The 15,788-nt window shown below is 47.9% G+C and overlaps 1 protein-coding gene and 1 long non-coding RNA gene across 3 annotated transcripts; both read left to right on the top strand.

Annotated features, from left to right (window-relative positions):
* Positions 1-624: 624 nt before the first annotated feature.
* On the top strand, positions 625-10,932 carry LOC140358150 (zinc finger protein 646). Of its 2 annotated transcripts, XM_072442830.1 has the most exons (5): positions 625-736; positions 2,261-4,646; positions 6,252-7,349; positions 7,420-7,506; positions 9,366-9,499. In XM_072442830.1, exons 2-4 carry the CDS (start codon positions 2,344-2,346, stop codon positions 7,496-7,498), a joined length of 3,480 nt encoding a protein of 1,159 aa, XP_072298931.1. In that variant the 5' UTR covers positions 625-736; positions 2,261-2,343; the 3' UTR covers positions 7,499-7,506; positions 9,366-9,499. The 2 variants fall into 2 exon arrangements, with proteins under 2 accessions (XP_072298931.1, XP_072298930.1); XM_072442829.1 differs by lacking the exon at positions 7,420-7,506 and having other exon boundaries at positions 9,367-10,932.
* A 320-nt stretch (positions 10,933-11,252) lies between these two features.
* Positions 11,253-14,278, top strand: LOC140358168 (uncharacterized). The gene is made up of 2 exons (XR_011926699.1): positions 11,253-13,478; positions 13,983-14,278. It is a non-coding gene; the product is annotated as an uncharacterized lncRNA (long non-coding RNA).
* Positions 14,279-15,788: the final 1,510 nt, after the last annotated feature.

The following is a 15,788-nucleotide window of genomic DNA, read 5'->3' as shown; positions in this document are numbered from 1 at the left end:
AATAGCATCGGTGTATGTCTCCTCCCAAGGACATTTTCTGATTCCATGACACCCTTAGTAAGACAGAGGTGAAATCTCTAATCACAAGTCAAATTGTAACAGAGTGGCAGCGGCGCTGGGATGAAGGGCAGAAGGAGAGGCACATGTATCAGGTACAAAAGAAGGCAGGATAGGTAAAAACTCTGGGGCTGAGCAGAAGAGAGCAGGTGGCTATTACAAGATTAAGATTGGGACACACTGGGTTAAATAAAACGTTAATGTTACTGGGGAAACATCCTTCAGGATTATGTGAATGTGGAGTTGAAATTGAGTCAGTGGAGCACGTCCTTTTAAGATGCAGTATGTTTGAGGCAAAGAGGGAGATTTTTAAGCGGGATTTTATCAGGAACAAGTGTTAGTTTAAAAATAGATTGAAAACCACGGAATGCAATGACTTAGTAAAATTCTTAAGGGAAACAAAGCTGATAAATAGAATTTGAGGTGTAGATACATAAGTGCAGATACTCTGACCCACACTCCAGCACAGTAGGTGGCGGAAATGCACGATGGTTACCACCCGCCAAAAACAACCCAAGAAGAAGAAGAAGAAGAAGAAGAAGAAGAAGAAGAAGGGGGAAAGACCCGAGAACCCGAATTATGTGAGGGGGAAAAAAAACAGCGAAAACGAAATAAACATACACAACCCGACGGAGCTGCGCGACTAGCTCCACCGCGCGGCACAGCGACCTTTTTGCGGGTAAGTGCGCCGCGGGAGAGCCTTGTTCATACGGCCAGAGCAGCGGGGGCACCGTGCTTTTTGCTCGGCTCATCTTTGTGTAGCTCCGGGCGAGTCTCGGGCTCAGCGACGCTAGCTCTGCATTTGGTTGAGCCGGGGCCGGGGCCAGGGCAGACGGCCTCACCCTGACCCCCGTGCGCCCGCCATCGCTGAGCCCCGCTGCCTCGCACTGACCCCGCTTTGTCCCGCGCACTCTCGACTCTCTCCTCCCGTCCGCGCCCGGAGAAAAGCGGCAGCGCTCATGAGGCTAAAGCGCTGCGGCTAAATGCTAACGGAGGCTCGACTGTGTTCATGGTTACCGCCTCTGTCCCGGTCGATAGCGGATCCGGTGTGTTGGACCGACAACAGAAAAAAGCCCGCTCTGGAGGGGCGTATGCGGTGCGGCACGGAGCGGGACAAAACGGGGACCGAGCGGTGACACGGGTGTAGCCGTTAGCCTGTTAGCATGGGGGGAAAATGGCTGTGGGAGCTGAAATGGGGGCTCGGGTGGGCTTCTTGTCCTCACACGCTCATCACGTCTGACTGAAGCGTGTTGTCGGACCCCGCTGGAGCTCCGGTGCCTCGGTCTGCCCGGTCAGCACACTGGGAGCACACCGGGGAGGACCGCGGTGCCGCAGCCGGACCAGGGCGCTGCTCCTCGGGGCGCAGCGAGGGCTTTGTCCCGCTCAGTCGACCAAGGTCAGGGCCCGAGCTCGGCACATCTGGAGTTTACACCTTTCGCCTTTATTTTTTTTAAATTATTTTTTTATTTGACCAGTTTCCACATGGTCTTTGGTGCATTAAAACTTTACATTCTTAAACCTGCCGCCCGAGGCTCCGGGTGGACTTCTGTTTACAGACACAAAATGCGTTTGAACAATGAGATTAAACTGCGGGAACATCATCATTTACTGTGATAATCATATTCACATTAAAATCCTGCTACATTAACTTGTGCTTATCAAATTAATATTGGCACAAACTCTTCAACTGAAACATGCAAATTAAAACCCTGATTAATGAATTATCAGGAAACAAACAAAACCGAATTAGTTTTTATTGCCATTGTCACAAACAAAATTGTCCAACTAGGGACTTTCTTTGGAATTAAGGTGCAACATAAAACAACAGATGATAATAGTATGAATATAAACTATGATTAAAAATAAATAATCAATATATATATATATATATATATATATATATATATATATAATATGTATATGGATTTTGTTAATTGACAATGGCAAAAAAAAAACTTTTCTGATTCTAATCAATATAACCACAATCTATTTTATATTATTTTACATAGTAGTTCAGGTTTTTCAATGTAAGGCCCAAATCCAGGCCACTGAGGGTGCATCCGAGGGTCAAAGGGGTGCATTATGTGGCCCGGACCTTCTCACTCTGGTTTTCTAGAGCAGCTGTTGGTCTCTCGAACGTTATTAGTGTCAAAGCATCGTGTTTCTGTTTGAATCTTCCTCACTTTTGTCTTGTGTGTTGCAGTGACTCCCGAGTGGCAGATCACAGAATGCCCATCCTTTGCTGAGCTCTGACTGTGGCCTTACCCCCGTGCTCGGCTGGGGGACATGGCAGATGCATCGAGCCGAACCAAGGCGCTGCCCTCGCCCAGCCTCCGTCAGCATGTGAAAGCGCCATGCCAGGACGACATCTCTCTCCAGTGTCTGCAGTGCGGCCGTCTCTTCAAGCACGCTGCTAGCCTCGCCAACCACAAGAAAACGCACGAGGTTGGCTCTTTCCAGTGTCCCGTTTGTACTCGTACGCTGCCCAACGCGGTGGCTCTGAAAAACCACTTACGTATCCATACTTTGTCTCCGAGTAGTGTCCCAGCAGACGAGGAGCCAGAGGCCAGTGAGGAGCGCGACTTTGGGCTGAGCCTGCCCCCGAGCTGCGAGCCTAACCCTAACGCATCCCAGCTCCACGACCTGAGCGGAAACCCGACCCCTGAGCCTGAAGACGTCTGGGATCGGCCCTTCAAGTGCGACCAGTGCGACCGCACATACCGTCACCACGGCAGTCTTGCCCACCATAAGAAGTGCCACCAAGAGGGCGATTTTGAGTGCTCCATCTGCCTCAAACATTTCGGGAACCTGGCTGCACTGAGCAGCCACGAGCGCTCGCACAAGTACAAACCCTCTGCTTCGATGGTGAGCGGTGGCGGAACGGCGGGCTCGCAGCCGCCCCAGAGCAGCGACTCCTGTTTCTGCCACCTCTGCCAGATCACTTTGCCCAACAAAGCTGATTTCCAGGAGCATATCCTGCTGCACAACTCAGCTGCGCCTTCTGTGGGTTTGCCGCGGAGCTTCCCTGGGTTAATGCCTCATAACCTGAGTACCGTGCGCTCGCCGAGCTACGCACCGACCCTTGGCGACCCGCTGCCTCTGCCGCCCCTGCCCTCGGACAAACGGGGGCCGTATGATCCAATCATGGGCCCCGCTAACAGCCCCATGTACACGTGCGCGTACTGCGGCGCTGGGCATCCCGACCTGGAGGGTCTGAAGGTACATTATCTCACCCATGACCCTCGCCCCTCCCACTTGGAGCTACGCCCTGCCCATAGCCAGGACGCCAGCCTCATGGCCTCGGACAGCTCTCAGAGCTCTGTGGCGTCCCCCGTGGGCCGCGCGCCTCAAGGTGGTTCTCCTGACGATGCCGAGCGCAGGTTTAAGTGCGGCGAGTGTGGTAAGAGCTACCGTCACGCTGGCAGTCTGGTCAACCACAAACGCTGCCACCAAACGGGCCACTACCAGTGCAGCGTCTGTGGAAAACAGTACGGGCATCTAGCCGCGCTGCACAGCCACCTACGCAGCCACAAAGTGCGCTCTGGACAGAACGTTGCCGCAGACGGAGGTGACTGGCTCAACTCTGAGCCTCTAATGGAGCGGAGTTATGCACAGGAGGGTGGGGCTATGCAGGAGGGCGGGGCTCTGCCCGGGAGTCTCGGTGACAGCGCGCACTTCACCCAGGACGCAGCGCATGGCAGCCTGGACTCTCTGGAGTTCCACGAGCGCTTTGACAGCTCTCTTCCTCAAAGCGGCTCTCGACACAGTGACAGACACGTGTGTTCAGACTGTGGAGAGGTTTACGCTGACGTGAGCGGCATCAAGACGCACCTTTGCAGGGGCCAGCAGGGGGCGTCGGCGCCACAGGGCCAGAGCAATGTGTCCAATGGCTTCATCAACAACATGAGCTACCATGGTGGCTCACAGCTGCCCCCTGCAGGCGCTCTAAAAGAAGACCGGGCCCCACTTTTTTCTCAGAGCTCCATTAAGAGACTGGGCCCCGGGGACAAGGAGGATGAGGATGACGGTGAGATCTACCAGTGCTCTGTGTGTGGGAATCACTACGCCAGCCTCCGTGCACTCCGCAGCCATCTGCGCAGCCATGCCAACAACCCCACAGCCCCGGAGGCCCAGGGGCCGGCCTCGGGGCAAGACCAGGGCTGGAGACTCATCTGTTCCACATGCGGACAGAGCTTCGGCCGCAAACAGGACCTGCTCAACCACCAGCTGATCCACGGCCCGCAGAGGGCTGAGTCCAAAGGCAACAGGAACGTCTGTGCTGACTGTGGCCTGTTCTTCTCTGACCGGCAGCTCCTTGTCACGCACATGTGCCCCGGGAAGAGCCGATTGAACGGCAAAGATGCGGCGGCACGCGGTAATCCGCCCGAGGGTCGCCGAATTCTGGTAGAACACAGCGACAAACCTCATAAATGTGACCAGTGCGGGCGTGGATACAGACACCCCTGCTCGCTTCTCAACCACAAGAAGTCTCACAAGACTGGCGTGTTTCGCTGCCTCGTGTGCCAGAAGCGCTACTACAACCTGCTTGCCCTGAAGAACCACCAGAGGACGCACTTTGACCTTAAGAGGTACAGTGCTAGCTACTACTTTGCTCAGTATTTTAAATATATATTTCTATGTACAGTGGATATAAAAAGTCTACAAATGTCTGTTGAAATTCCATTTTTTTTTTTCATGTAAAATTTAGATGAATAATTTTTCACCTTTAATGTAACCTGTATGATTCGGTTGGTTTTCTTTTTAATTCTTTGAGGGGGGTGTCAAAATAAAGTTAAATAATGAGGTTGCCTAAGGGTGCACACCCCTTTTATAAATGGATGTGGTGTGCCGAATCAACCAATCACATTCAAATATGTTCATTCAGCATTCATGTTAAATAGGAGTCAAAACACCTGCCATAATTTAAACTGCTTCTGAATAACTCGATAATGTTCAGCTGTTCTTGTATTCTTTTCCTGACATTTTCTCAGCTGCATCTTACGGCCAAAGCCATGGTCCGCAGAGAGCTTCCAAAGCATCAGAGGGAGCTCATTGTTAAAAGGTATCAGTCAGGAGAAGGTTACAAAAGACTTTCCAAGGCTTTAGATATACAATGGAACACAGTGAGGACGGTCATCAAGTGTCATCAAACAGACATTATCAAGTCCTTCCAAAATGGATGAAAAGACGAGACGGAAACTCGTCAGGGAAGCTGCCAAGAGGCCTACAGCAACATTAAAAGAGCAGTACTGGCCGTGTAGTACATGACAACAATCTCCCGTATTCTTCGTATGTCTGGGCTATGGGGAAGGGTCTGAGGCGGGCTAAATTTTGCACAGACATATTTGAAGTCTCCAAAAATCTTGTGGGAAAATGTGTTGCTTTCTGATGAAACCAAAGTGGAACTTTTTCGCCATAACTCCAAAAGGTATGTTTGGTGCAAAAACACTGCACATGAAAGAACACCCACAGTGAAGCATGGAGGTGGCAGCATCACGCTTTGGGCCTGTTTTTCACCAGCTGGAACTGGGGCCTTAGTCAAGGTAGAGGGAATTCTCAACAGTTCCAAATACCAGTCAATGTTGGCACAAAACCTTCAGGCTTCTGCTAGAAAGATGAATAGGAACTTCATCTTCAGCACGACAATGACCCAAAGCATCCAAATCAACAAAAGAATGGTTTCACCAGAAGAAATCAAAGTTTTGGAATGGCCCAGCCAGAGCCTGGAGCTGAACAGGGCTGTGCCCAGCAGATACCTCTCACCTTTTTACATTATTTGTTTTAAACTGAATCTTAATTATAGTCGCATTAAAGCTGGAAAAGTTTTGAGACTTTTTATCTTGGTCTCATTTTTACATCACACAACCTGGCATTTTAACAGAGCTGTAGACCTTTTTTATCCTAATCGTAATCTTTGAGTCTTATTTCCAATCATTTTTCTTGCTTTTCCTACTTCATTCCCATTGGCTCTTCTGCTCATAATAATCATAATACTTGCATTTTTTTTGCACTTTACATTTCAAGGAAACCTCAAAGTGCTATACAGAATGTAGATTAAGTAGCGCTAAGTCCCACCTCTGGGATTGGGAGGACGTTTCTGGGGTTGGAGTCATTTAGTGACTGAATGCTGTCTGTGGCTTGTTTTCTTTTCTGTTTATTTATCATCTGTTTCTTTTCCCTTTTCTCTGGTCCAGGCATAAGTGCGAGGAATGTGGGAAGGCGTTTAAGATCCAGAAGCAGCTGATAAACCACCTCCGTCTTCACGAGGAGCACCGAGCCAAAGGTCTGGTGCGATCGGCTCCAAACGGCGCCCGCTTCCCTCAGGCCGGCCCCTCGCAGCTGAACGCTCTCAGAGCTGACGCCTCCAAAGCCTCGGCCCCTCTGGGCTTTAAGAAGCCTTACTCTTCGGCCGGTACATCGCGGCCACAGAAGTTTGATGCGGTGGAGAGTAGCCGCAGGCCGTTCTCTTGCGAGGAGTGTGGAAAGACCTACCGCCACGCAGGCAGCCTCGCCAACCACAAGAACCTCCACAAGATCGGAGACTATCACTGCAACGTGTGCAACTCCACCTACCCCAACCGCCTGGCCATGAAGAACCACCTGAGGCTGCACTTCGCCCAGAAGAAGCACAACTGCCCCGACTGCGGCAAGGGCTTCCGCACGCAAAGGCAGCTCGCCACGCACTCCACGGGTGGCCTCTGCAAGGGTCCCCAGGGACCCGGCCAGCAGATGGACTATGAGTGCGATGGTTGTTGTGAGGGCTTCGCCACGGCCGAGGAGCTATCGGCTCACGACTGCCCCGCGGCGCACCTGCCCTCATCCTCGGGCTCTGCCTCCTCGAACCCCCGAGATGAACGCGTGGCGGCCGAGGCAGATTCAGACGAGCGGCCGTACGTGTGCGACCTGTGTAACTGCGCCTACAAACACGCCAGCTCTTTACTCAACCACAAACACACGCACAAGACCGGAAACTTCCACTGCAGCTTCTGTGACAAACCTTACACCAACTACATGGCTCTGCGCAACCACATGCGCATCCACACGCAGCGCAAGAAGCACATTTGTCACGTATGTGGAAAGGCCTTCCGCCTCGCACGCTTCCTACGCAACCACCACCGCGTGCACGAGGAGGGAGCCACGCCCTACGGCTGCCCCAGCTGCGGCAAGAGCTTTCAGGGCCGCTCGGCGCTGGCACGGCACCGCTGCGGAGATGCAACCTCAGCGCCGAGCGGACAGCAACCTCAGGAGGTCAGAAGAAAGACACCTGGGGAAGCCGAGGAGTGTCGGTACACGTGAGTAACACGCCTAACCCTGCTCATGTGTAACACCACCCTCAGATAAATGTAGGTCTGTCTATTACAGGTATATGCTCTCCAATCCGGCGAGCGCGGGGCCCTACGCCTGCCGGAATTCGGACTTTTCTGAAGTTTGGACAAATTGAATTAGAGATAAGTCAGAGTCCTTCTCTTGTGTTTGTGTAGAAACTGTAGATTTACCCTGTGCTGTTTGTGTGGGAGAGAGAGGAGGCTCTGCCCTTACAAGAGACCCCACCCCCTACGAAAAGCTCCGCCCTTACAGGCTCACTCAGGCTCTTTTGCTCACCTGAACCTTCAAACACATTCGACCCAAACACATGAGCCACGTTTCGACTGGTTCACTTAGAAGCAGATCAGGAAGTGTCTCGAGTCATAAGTGAATCTTCCAGAGCTCTCTGGCTCGGAAGATAATTGCTAAGAGAACGCAGATGTCAAATAAAACCAAATAAAATAATTATTTTTCATCAAACTCTGACTTGATCTTGTGCTAAAGCGCCATATTTCCACTGATGATAACTTATATGTTGAGCCTTAGCAACACAAAGCTAGCAAAGCACGTTAGCAACAGCTGTTTCCTGTTTATCGACGCTCGACACTCGCTTTGTCAAGAGCCATGATATATTTCCAGGTCATAATGCGTCTAACAGGATCCAAAGTCAAAGCATGACATAAAGAGAGGTTCAAACATAGAGGCTTTGCAGAGAAGTCAAAGAAATGAGGCAAAAATGTTCCTGTGCACGCTAGCTTTAGCCACACTCCTTAAACACAGACCACATGAACTTGACCCAGAGCTCTGAAGGGAACCAGTGTGAGACCAGGGCCAGTCCAAACGTGGCTTATGTCCTTCTACGACTACGTTCAGTGCAGACTCCTATTCCTTCTCTGAAGGCGACGACTCCTCCCTCTCTGACAACTCCTCCCTCTCTCAGACTCCTCCCTTTAGACCGAGCCGGATTTCAGATCATATACCTGTATGTGAGGAATCCTAGGCCTGGTTTGTGGGGAAAACTCACTGTTGGTTTGAGCAACAAATTAACCTGATTTAGTCTCAGTTAGTAAAAGGCAAAGGCTGATATTCTTCAGGTATTATCTAGGCAATTAAAGTGCCTCTGACATGTTGGATGACTCATTTAACTAAAATGCAGATAAGATAAATATATTTTGAATCGAGCTAAAAATAATACACTTTTTAAAAATAGCTTTTTAGGTTTGTAACGTCACTTCCTCCTTCCTCCTGTAATTGATGACATAAGAAAACTCATCTAATGTCATGATTCTTTTTCATTTCACACATAAAAATATATGAAAGCGACTTTGTTTTGTTGAATTAAACTTTAGAGAGTCAAAAGAAAGTAAATTATGAATAAAATTTGACTGGAGTGAGTGTCCCTAGCGTGATGTCACTTCCTGTCATTTTGTACAGATTTTCAATGTTTTCTCCACAAATACCTGCTCGATTGGTGTACAACTATAATTTATATGTACAACAGGCATAAATACACAAAATAAAGTAAAAAGTAGAAAATCTTACAAAATTTTCAGGACTAAGTAGTTTTGCCGGTGTGCTACTTATACTCAGTATATACAGTGCGACTTAGATGTTTTTTTCTTCTATTATGCATTTTTTGGCTGGTGCGTCTTATAGTCTAGAAAATACGGCAAATACCTGTCATAGGCACTTTAAATGACGAATCACAACTCTTAAAATACTGTAGTGGTATTTCTGTAATGGCAATGTTTGTCTGGACTAAACAGACTTTAAAACACATGCAAAACACCATTTATAACAAAGACTGTGGCATTGTTAAATCAAAATGTGGAAAAAAGAATCAACTCATATTTTCATAAATATTCTATCTAGAAAAGGTCTGGCCGTTAAATAGAAATAACTGTCTATCAAACACTAAAATAATGGTTGGTTGCTGCGATACTGACTGTCCGCTCTCTCTCCCCCTCCCCTGACCTCTGACCCCTCGTCTTCGCCGCTGCACAGGTGTGAGGAGTGTGGCCGCTCGTATCGTCACGCCAGCTCACTCCTGAATCACCGGAACACTCACCGCGTGGGCGTGTTCAACTGTGTCACGTGTTCTAAGACCTTCTCCAACCTTCTCGCTCTGAAGAACCACAAACGGATCCACTCAGAGGTTCGGCGCCACCGCTGCACCGACTGCGGGAAGGCGTTCCGCGTGTCGTCGCAGCTGTTCGCCCACCGCCGCGTTCACCTGAGGCAGAGCGCGCTCACCTGTCGCTCCTGCAGACGATCTTTCCCGACGCTCGCCAGCTTCAGCCTGCACATGCAGCTGAGCCACGGCCAGACGACGCCGTCTCGGCCCCTCCCCTCGAGCCGCGCCGGGGCCGAGCCGGCAGAGAGGCCCCACGCCTGCGACCAGTGTGGCCGCTCGTACCGCCACGCCAGCTCGCTCCTCAACCACAAGAACAGCCACAAGACGGGCGCGTTCGTCTGCGGCGCCTGCAACAAAGAGTTTGTGAACCTCATGTCTCTGAAGAACCACAGACGGATCCACACGGAGCCGCGGCGCCACACCTGCCCCGACTGCGGCAAAGCCTTCCGCGTTTCCACCCAGCTGCTCTGCCACCGCCGCATCCACACCAAGGAGAAGCCTTTCTGCTGCCCACAGTGCCACAAACGCTTCTCCTCCAAGTCCAACCTGCGCCACCACGCCAGGGTGCACTGGAACTCCACAACGCCCCCTTTGGACTTCATGGGCATCACAGGACAATTCCTCGAAATAGGGGGTGCAACAGGGGGCGCTAGAGAGCAGCATTTCCTGTGAACAAACTGTCCGAACACCAGACCCGCAGCTCGCCCTCGAACGCAGCTCCAAAACCATTTCTGTGAAGCGCGTGAACTTTTGCCTGGACTGAACAGAAGGTGGCGCTGTTCCTGGTTTTAATCTTGTGGCCTTCGTCACACAAAACAAAAAGACTGATTTTATAAACCAGTGTGACCAATGTGCCACGTGTGAAGACTCGGTGTATTTTCTCCTCTTTCCTTTTTGTGCAAAGGGACAGGGGCATTCTGGGAGACTGAGTTCTGAGGGCACAGGGGAATTGTGGGAGATGCAGGCGCGTAGCATTGAAGTCTTCACACTGAAACGGTCTTCCTCAAACTGAAACAGGAAAAGTTCTCAAAAGCCCCAGAGATGTCAGCACTTAAAAGTCACAAAACGACATTTAAATGGCAGAAAGGTCCTTTCTCATTTTCTCCCTCCTTTTTCTCCCATTTCACTCCTTTTCTCGCTGTGGGTGTAAAAAAGAGGAGCTCACTGGTGTCGCATTATTTATTTAGTAATTTTCTGTTACAAACTCTCACTGTGCACAATGTGTAGACCGTGTTATGTCTCATCACAAATCTCCAAAAGTCAAATCCACAAATGTTTTTCCTGATCTCATCTGTAAGTGACGAGGTTCTGTTGCAGTGGTGAAAGTAACAAAGTAAAAGTACTGTAATTAAGTACATTTTTTAGTATCTGTACTTCACTGAAATAGTGTTTGCATTGGCATGTTTACTTCACTCCATTTGAGATCACGAGCTGTACTATCGCTGCACTACGTTTTTGAACAGAAAAATATAGATTACTTTTCTTATGTTTTTAAGCAAATTTATGTCTTGCTTTAGTCTCTGCTTCGAGCAAACAAAAAAGTAAATTTTATCCATTCAGTCTCTGCTGAAAATCAGCACATTTTTTATCACATTTAACTCTCAAAGTTTTAAAATCTGTAATATTTTACTTTAAAAGTTAATTTTTAAATGGGTACTTCAATACTTTTACTTAAATAACAGTAAAAGTACCATATAAAATATATTTAAGTACTCCTGTATCTGTACTTTTACTTAAGTACTTCCTCCTTCGCTGCTGCTGTGTCAGATTCAAGTCAGTTTTCATTTGTCAATAATATACATTTTCTTTGTTTTCTTACTTTTTAATAGTTTGTCTTTTTAGAAACCATGAACCAGACACTCAGTGTTCTTAATGAATTTAATTTAAATGGGAAGAAGTGGATATTTATCCTCGTCACACTTTCCCTAAAAACAAATGTAACTTGGCTTTGTTTGCACTTCGTCGCTTTACTGCTGTTGATGTTTTGTTTCCGCTTTTTCCAGTGAGAAACTTGTTTCATTTCTGTGAATTCAGACTGAAAAATCTGATTTCGGCGCACAAATGAAAGTGGTCCGCTCCACATTTGGGTGGAAAAAGGTTATTGTAGCCCATTGAATCTGCAGATATTGTGGCTAAACAATCAGGGTTTAAAACATTTGTGCATTTGATTTTTGGACACTCCTTATAAAAGCAGAGAATGACCCAGAACGCTGCTCCGTCTCCTTAAAGTCAGAGGCTCAAAAACATTCACAAAAAACATCTCCAAAAACATCCACAGAAACATCTAAAAAAATATCCCAAAACAGGCTGAGAAATAGGTTTTCAAAGTTAGGGGCCAGGGGGGCCTCCAGCAATTTCAGGGGCCCCACAAGTGCGCGTGGCATTGCGGTGTCATAAGAACAAGATAAATGTGTTGTTTTAAACCTGGTTATTAGCATGTAAAACAATTTAAAGTACTTTTATCTTTTATTTGATATGAAGAGCACAAATACTGAATCATATAAACCAGAGATCACAATCTTTAATACTGTTTAATTTAATATAATGTTTCTTAGATACAAAATAAATACTGTTTACAGCATTTGACACAAGGAGATCTTGTGGAATATATAAAATCACAGCCTACAAAATAAACTACTAACATATATACATTGCCCCGATGCTAACAACTCCAAAGGGGGCGGGGCCTTTGGATACTTCCACATTGACATTGTCCCTAATGTGCAAAACTACAACTTTAAAAAGACTGAATTGTGATACAGGGGCACGGTGGGCCCCCTCCTAATTCAAACCTGGGCCTGCCGGCGATTTGAGGGTTTACGGGCCCCGGGCCCCCGTCTATTTCGCAGCCTGCCAAAAACATCCACGAAACATTCACAAAAATATCCACAGAATTTTTTTTCAAAAACATCTACAGACACATGGAGATTCAATACTGTTTCATTGCAAATACTTTTAATATGATTTTACTTTCATATTATAATATTTATTTTTATAGTAACTTTTTTATTGGAGACAATCAACATTTAAAAATTTTTTTTTTGCAGTTTTAATTTAAATGTTTGCAATAATCCAGTTTTCACAAGTTTAATAAAGCCGTTCCATTTTGTAATCAATCATTTGCAGCATCATGTAATAATCCACAGTTGGAGAACGTTATTACATTATTACAAAATGCAGTTTCATGAAAATGTAATAACACAATCTGCTTGTGCTTAACTACAGTAATAACAATAGCAATAACGCACGCCTCACAGTTCATCAGAACAAATGCTGACCCTCGGTGCAGTGGCAGATTTAATAACCATGTAATAACCAGCATCACATCAGTTTAGTTACCACTGTTCCCATGGCAACACTGTGCTCCAGCATAACATCAATGGGACGTCAACAGGATCAAACTGCAACTCGTGCTCTACCACTGAGTCACCCTTATTACATGTTTATTATGTTTAAGTGGGAAATAAGTGGTGCTCCACATTGTAATAACTTTAGTGTAATTACATAATGCTGCGAATTATTACAAAATGAATAAGAAGTCTGGACCTGCTCAAGTTTATTATTTTGGAATTTGATTAGACAAAGCATCTTTACACATCTGCTGCTCTTCTTCTGCTCCTGCTCTTCTTTGGTTTCTCTTCAGCTCCCCCTCTTCTTCTCTTCCTCTTCTGCTCCTGCTGTTTGTGACTTTTATGTCCAAAAGAATCTGAGCTGTCAGAAAAATTACTCCTGACGCGATCCTCCTGTCCTGTAGTGCCCCCTAGTGTGTGCAGAGTGAGTGTAGCGCCTCCTAGTGTGTGCAGAGTGAGTGTAGCGCCTCCTAGTGTGTGCAGAGTGAGTGTAGCGCCTCCTAGTGTGTGCAGAGTGAGTGTAGCGCCTCCTAGTGTGTGCAGAGTGTGTGTAGCGCCTCCTAGTGTGTGCAGAGTGAGTGTAGCGCCTCCTAGTGTGTGCAGAGTGAGTGTAGCGCCTCCTAGTGTGTGCAGTGAGTGTAGCGCCTCCTTGTGTGTGCAGTGAGCCTCCTTGTGTGTGCAGAGCGAGTGTAGCGCCTCCTAGTGTGTGCAGAGCGAGTGTAGCGCCTCCTTGTGTGTGCAGAGCGAGTGTAGCGCCTCCTTGTGTGTGCAGAGCGAGTGTAGCGCCTCCTTGTGTGTGCAGAGCGAGTGTAGCGCCTCCTAGTGTGTGCAGAGCGAGTGTAGCGCCTCCTAGTGTGTGCAGAGAGCGCAGCGCCTCCTAGTGTGTGCAGAGCGAGCGTAGCGCCTCCTAGTGTGTGCAGAGCGAGCGCAGCGCCTCCTAGTGTGTGCAGAGCGAGCGCAGCGCCTCCTAGTGTGTGCAGAGCGAGCGCAGCGCCTCCTTGTGTGTGCAGAGCGAGCGCAGCGCCTCCTAGTGTGTGCAGAGCGAGCGCAGCGCCTCCTAGTGTGTGCAGAGCGAGCGCAGCGCCTCCTAGTGTGTGCAGAGCGAGCGCAGCGCCTCCTAGTGTGTGCAGAGCGAGCGCAGCCCCCTCTAATGTATGCAGAGCGAGTGTAGCGCCCCCTAGTGACTGTGGTAACGCCGTGCAGTGACGTCAGTGCAGTAGGAACTTTAGGAGAAAAACACAGTAATATAAAGGATTATTATTATTGTTATGGTTATTATTACTCTGATGATGATGTTTTTGGGTTGTTCTGCATAAACTGTATGTAACGTCGACTATACACTTTTATAAATATGTTTTGATAATTCATTTCTAACTAAAAACGTGTCCATAATATTCTATAACCTGTGAAAATAAAACTGTTAAACATAAAACTGAGTCCTGGTTCAGACCTGATTTAGTCCTGGTTCAGACCTGATTTAGTCATGGTTTAGACCTGGTTTAGTCATGGTTTAGTCATGGTTTAGACCTGGTTTAGACCAGGTTTAGTCATGGTTTAGACCTGGTTTGGACCAGGTTTAGTCCTGGTTCAGACCTGATTTAGTCCTGGTTTAGTCATGGTTTAGTCCAGGTTTAGACCTGGTTTAGTCATGGTTTAGTCCAGGATTAGACCTGGTTTAGTCATGGTTTAGTCCTTTATTGTCTACACATGAGGAAATTTCGTTGTTACAACGCAGTTAGATACAGGGGGAAAGGACCGATAACGTATATGAAGTTTAAAAAAAACACTCTTAATAGAAGAACTCTAATGAACAAAACAAAAAACTCTTATTAACAAAACCCCTCTCATATCTTAATAGGGAATGGAGGAAAAATAAATGAAAAATAAAATTAATAATAAAATAAAGTAAAAATAGTTAGCATAAGACTAAATAATACTAATACTAATGGTAAGTAAGTAGACAAAACATGAATATGGCCTTAATTGCTTGTGAGTACGACAGTAATTGCACATGAATATGATGCTATTGCACATGATTAAGTCAGTATTGCACATGTTCAGGGCTAGCAGTGTTTGTTATAAAGTCTGACAGCAGCAGGAAGGAAAGACCTGTGAAACCTTTCCTTCACACAGCGAGGGTGGATCAGTCTCTCACTGAAGCTGCTCTCCAGAGCGGAGAGAGTGTCCTGCAGGGGGCGACACTCGTGGTCCAGCATAGATGTGAATTTAGCCAGGACCCTCCTGTCCCCCACCTCCTGCACCGAGTCCAGAGCACAACCCAGGACGGAGCTGGACTTCTTGATGACTCTGTCCAGCTTCTTCCTCTCCCTCTCTGTGATGCTGCTGCTCCAGCAGGTCACACCGTACAGGAGCTGATGCCACCACAGAGTCATAGAAGGTCTTCAGGAGTGGCCCTGTCACTCCAGGAGTGGCCCTGTCACTCCAAAAGACCCGAGTCTCCTCAGGAGGTAGAGCCGACTCTGGCTCTTCCTGTACAGTGCGTCTGTGTTATGAGTCCAGTCCAGTTTGTGGTTCAGATGAACACCCAGGTACTTGTATGAGTCCACTCTCTCAATGTCCCGTCCCTGGATGTTCACTGGTGAGGGGGCAGTGGGGTGGCGTCTGCGGAAGTCCACCACCATCTCCTTGGTCTTCCCCGCGTTGATGAGGAGGTGGTTCCGCCGACACCAGTCCACAAAGTCCTGCGCCAGTCCTCTGTACTCCGCGTCATTGTCGACCGTGATGAGTCCGATGATGGCAGAGTCGTCAGAGAACTTCTGCAGGACACAGCTGTCCGTGTCATGGAGCTACACATCTAATGGTCATGGAGCTACACATTTACTGGCAATGGAGCTACACATCTAATGGCCATGGAGTACACATTTACTGGTCATGGAGCTACACATCTAATGGCCATGGAGCTACACATTTACTGGCAATGG

Source organism: Eucyclogobius newberryi, unplaced genomic scaffold (genome assembly GCF_026437365.1).
Source record: "Eucyclogobius newberryi isolate DKJ021-1_F unplaced genomic scaffold, fEucNew1.0.hap1 SCAF_13, whole genome shotgun sequence".
Classification (NCBI taxonomy): domain Eukaryota; kingdom Metazoa; phylum Chordata; class Actinopteri; order Gobiiformes; family Gobiidae; genus Eucyclogobius; species Eucyclogobius newberryi.
The sequence above is the reverse complement of the archived record's forward strand: the minus strand, read 5'-3'. Positions and strand labels throughout refer to the sequence as shown.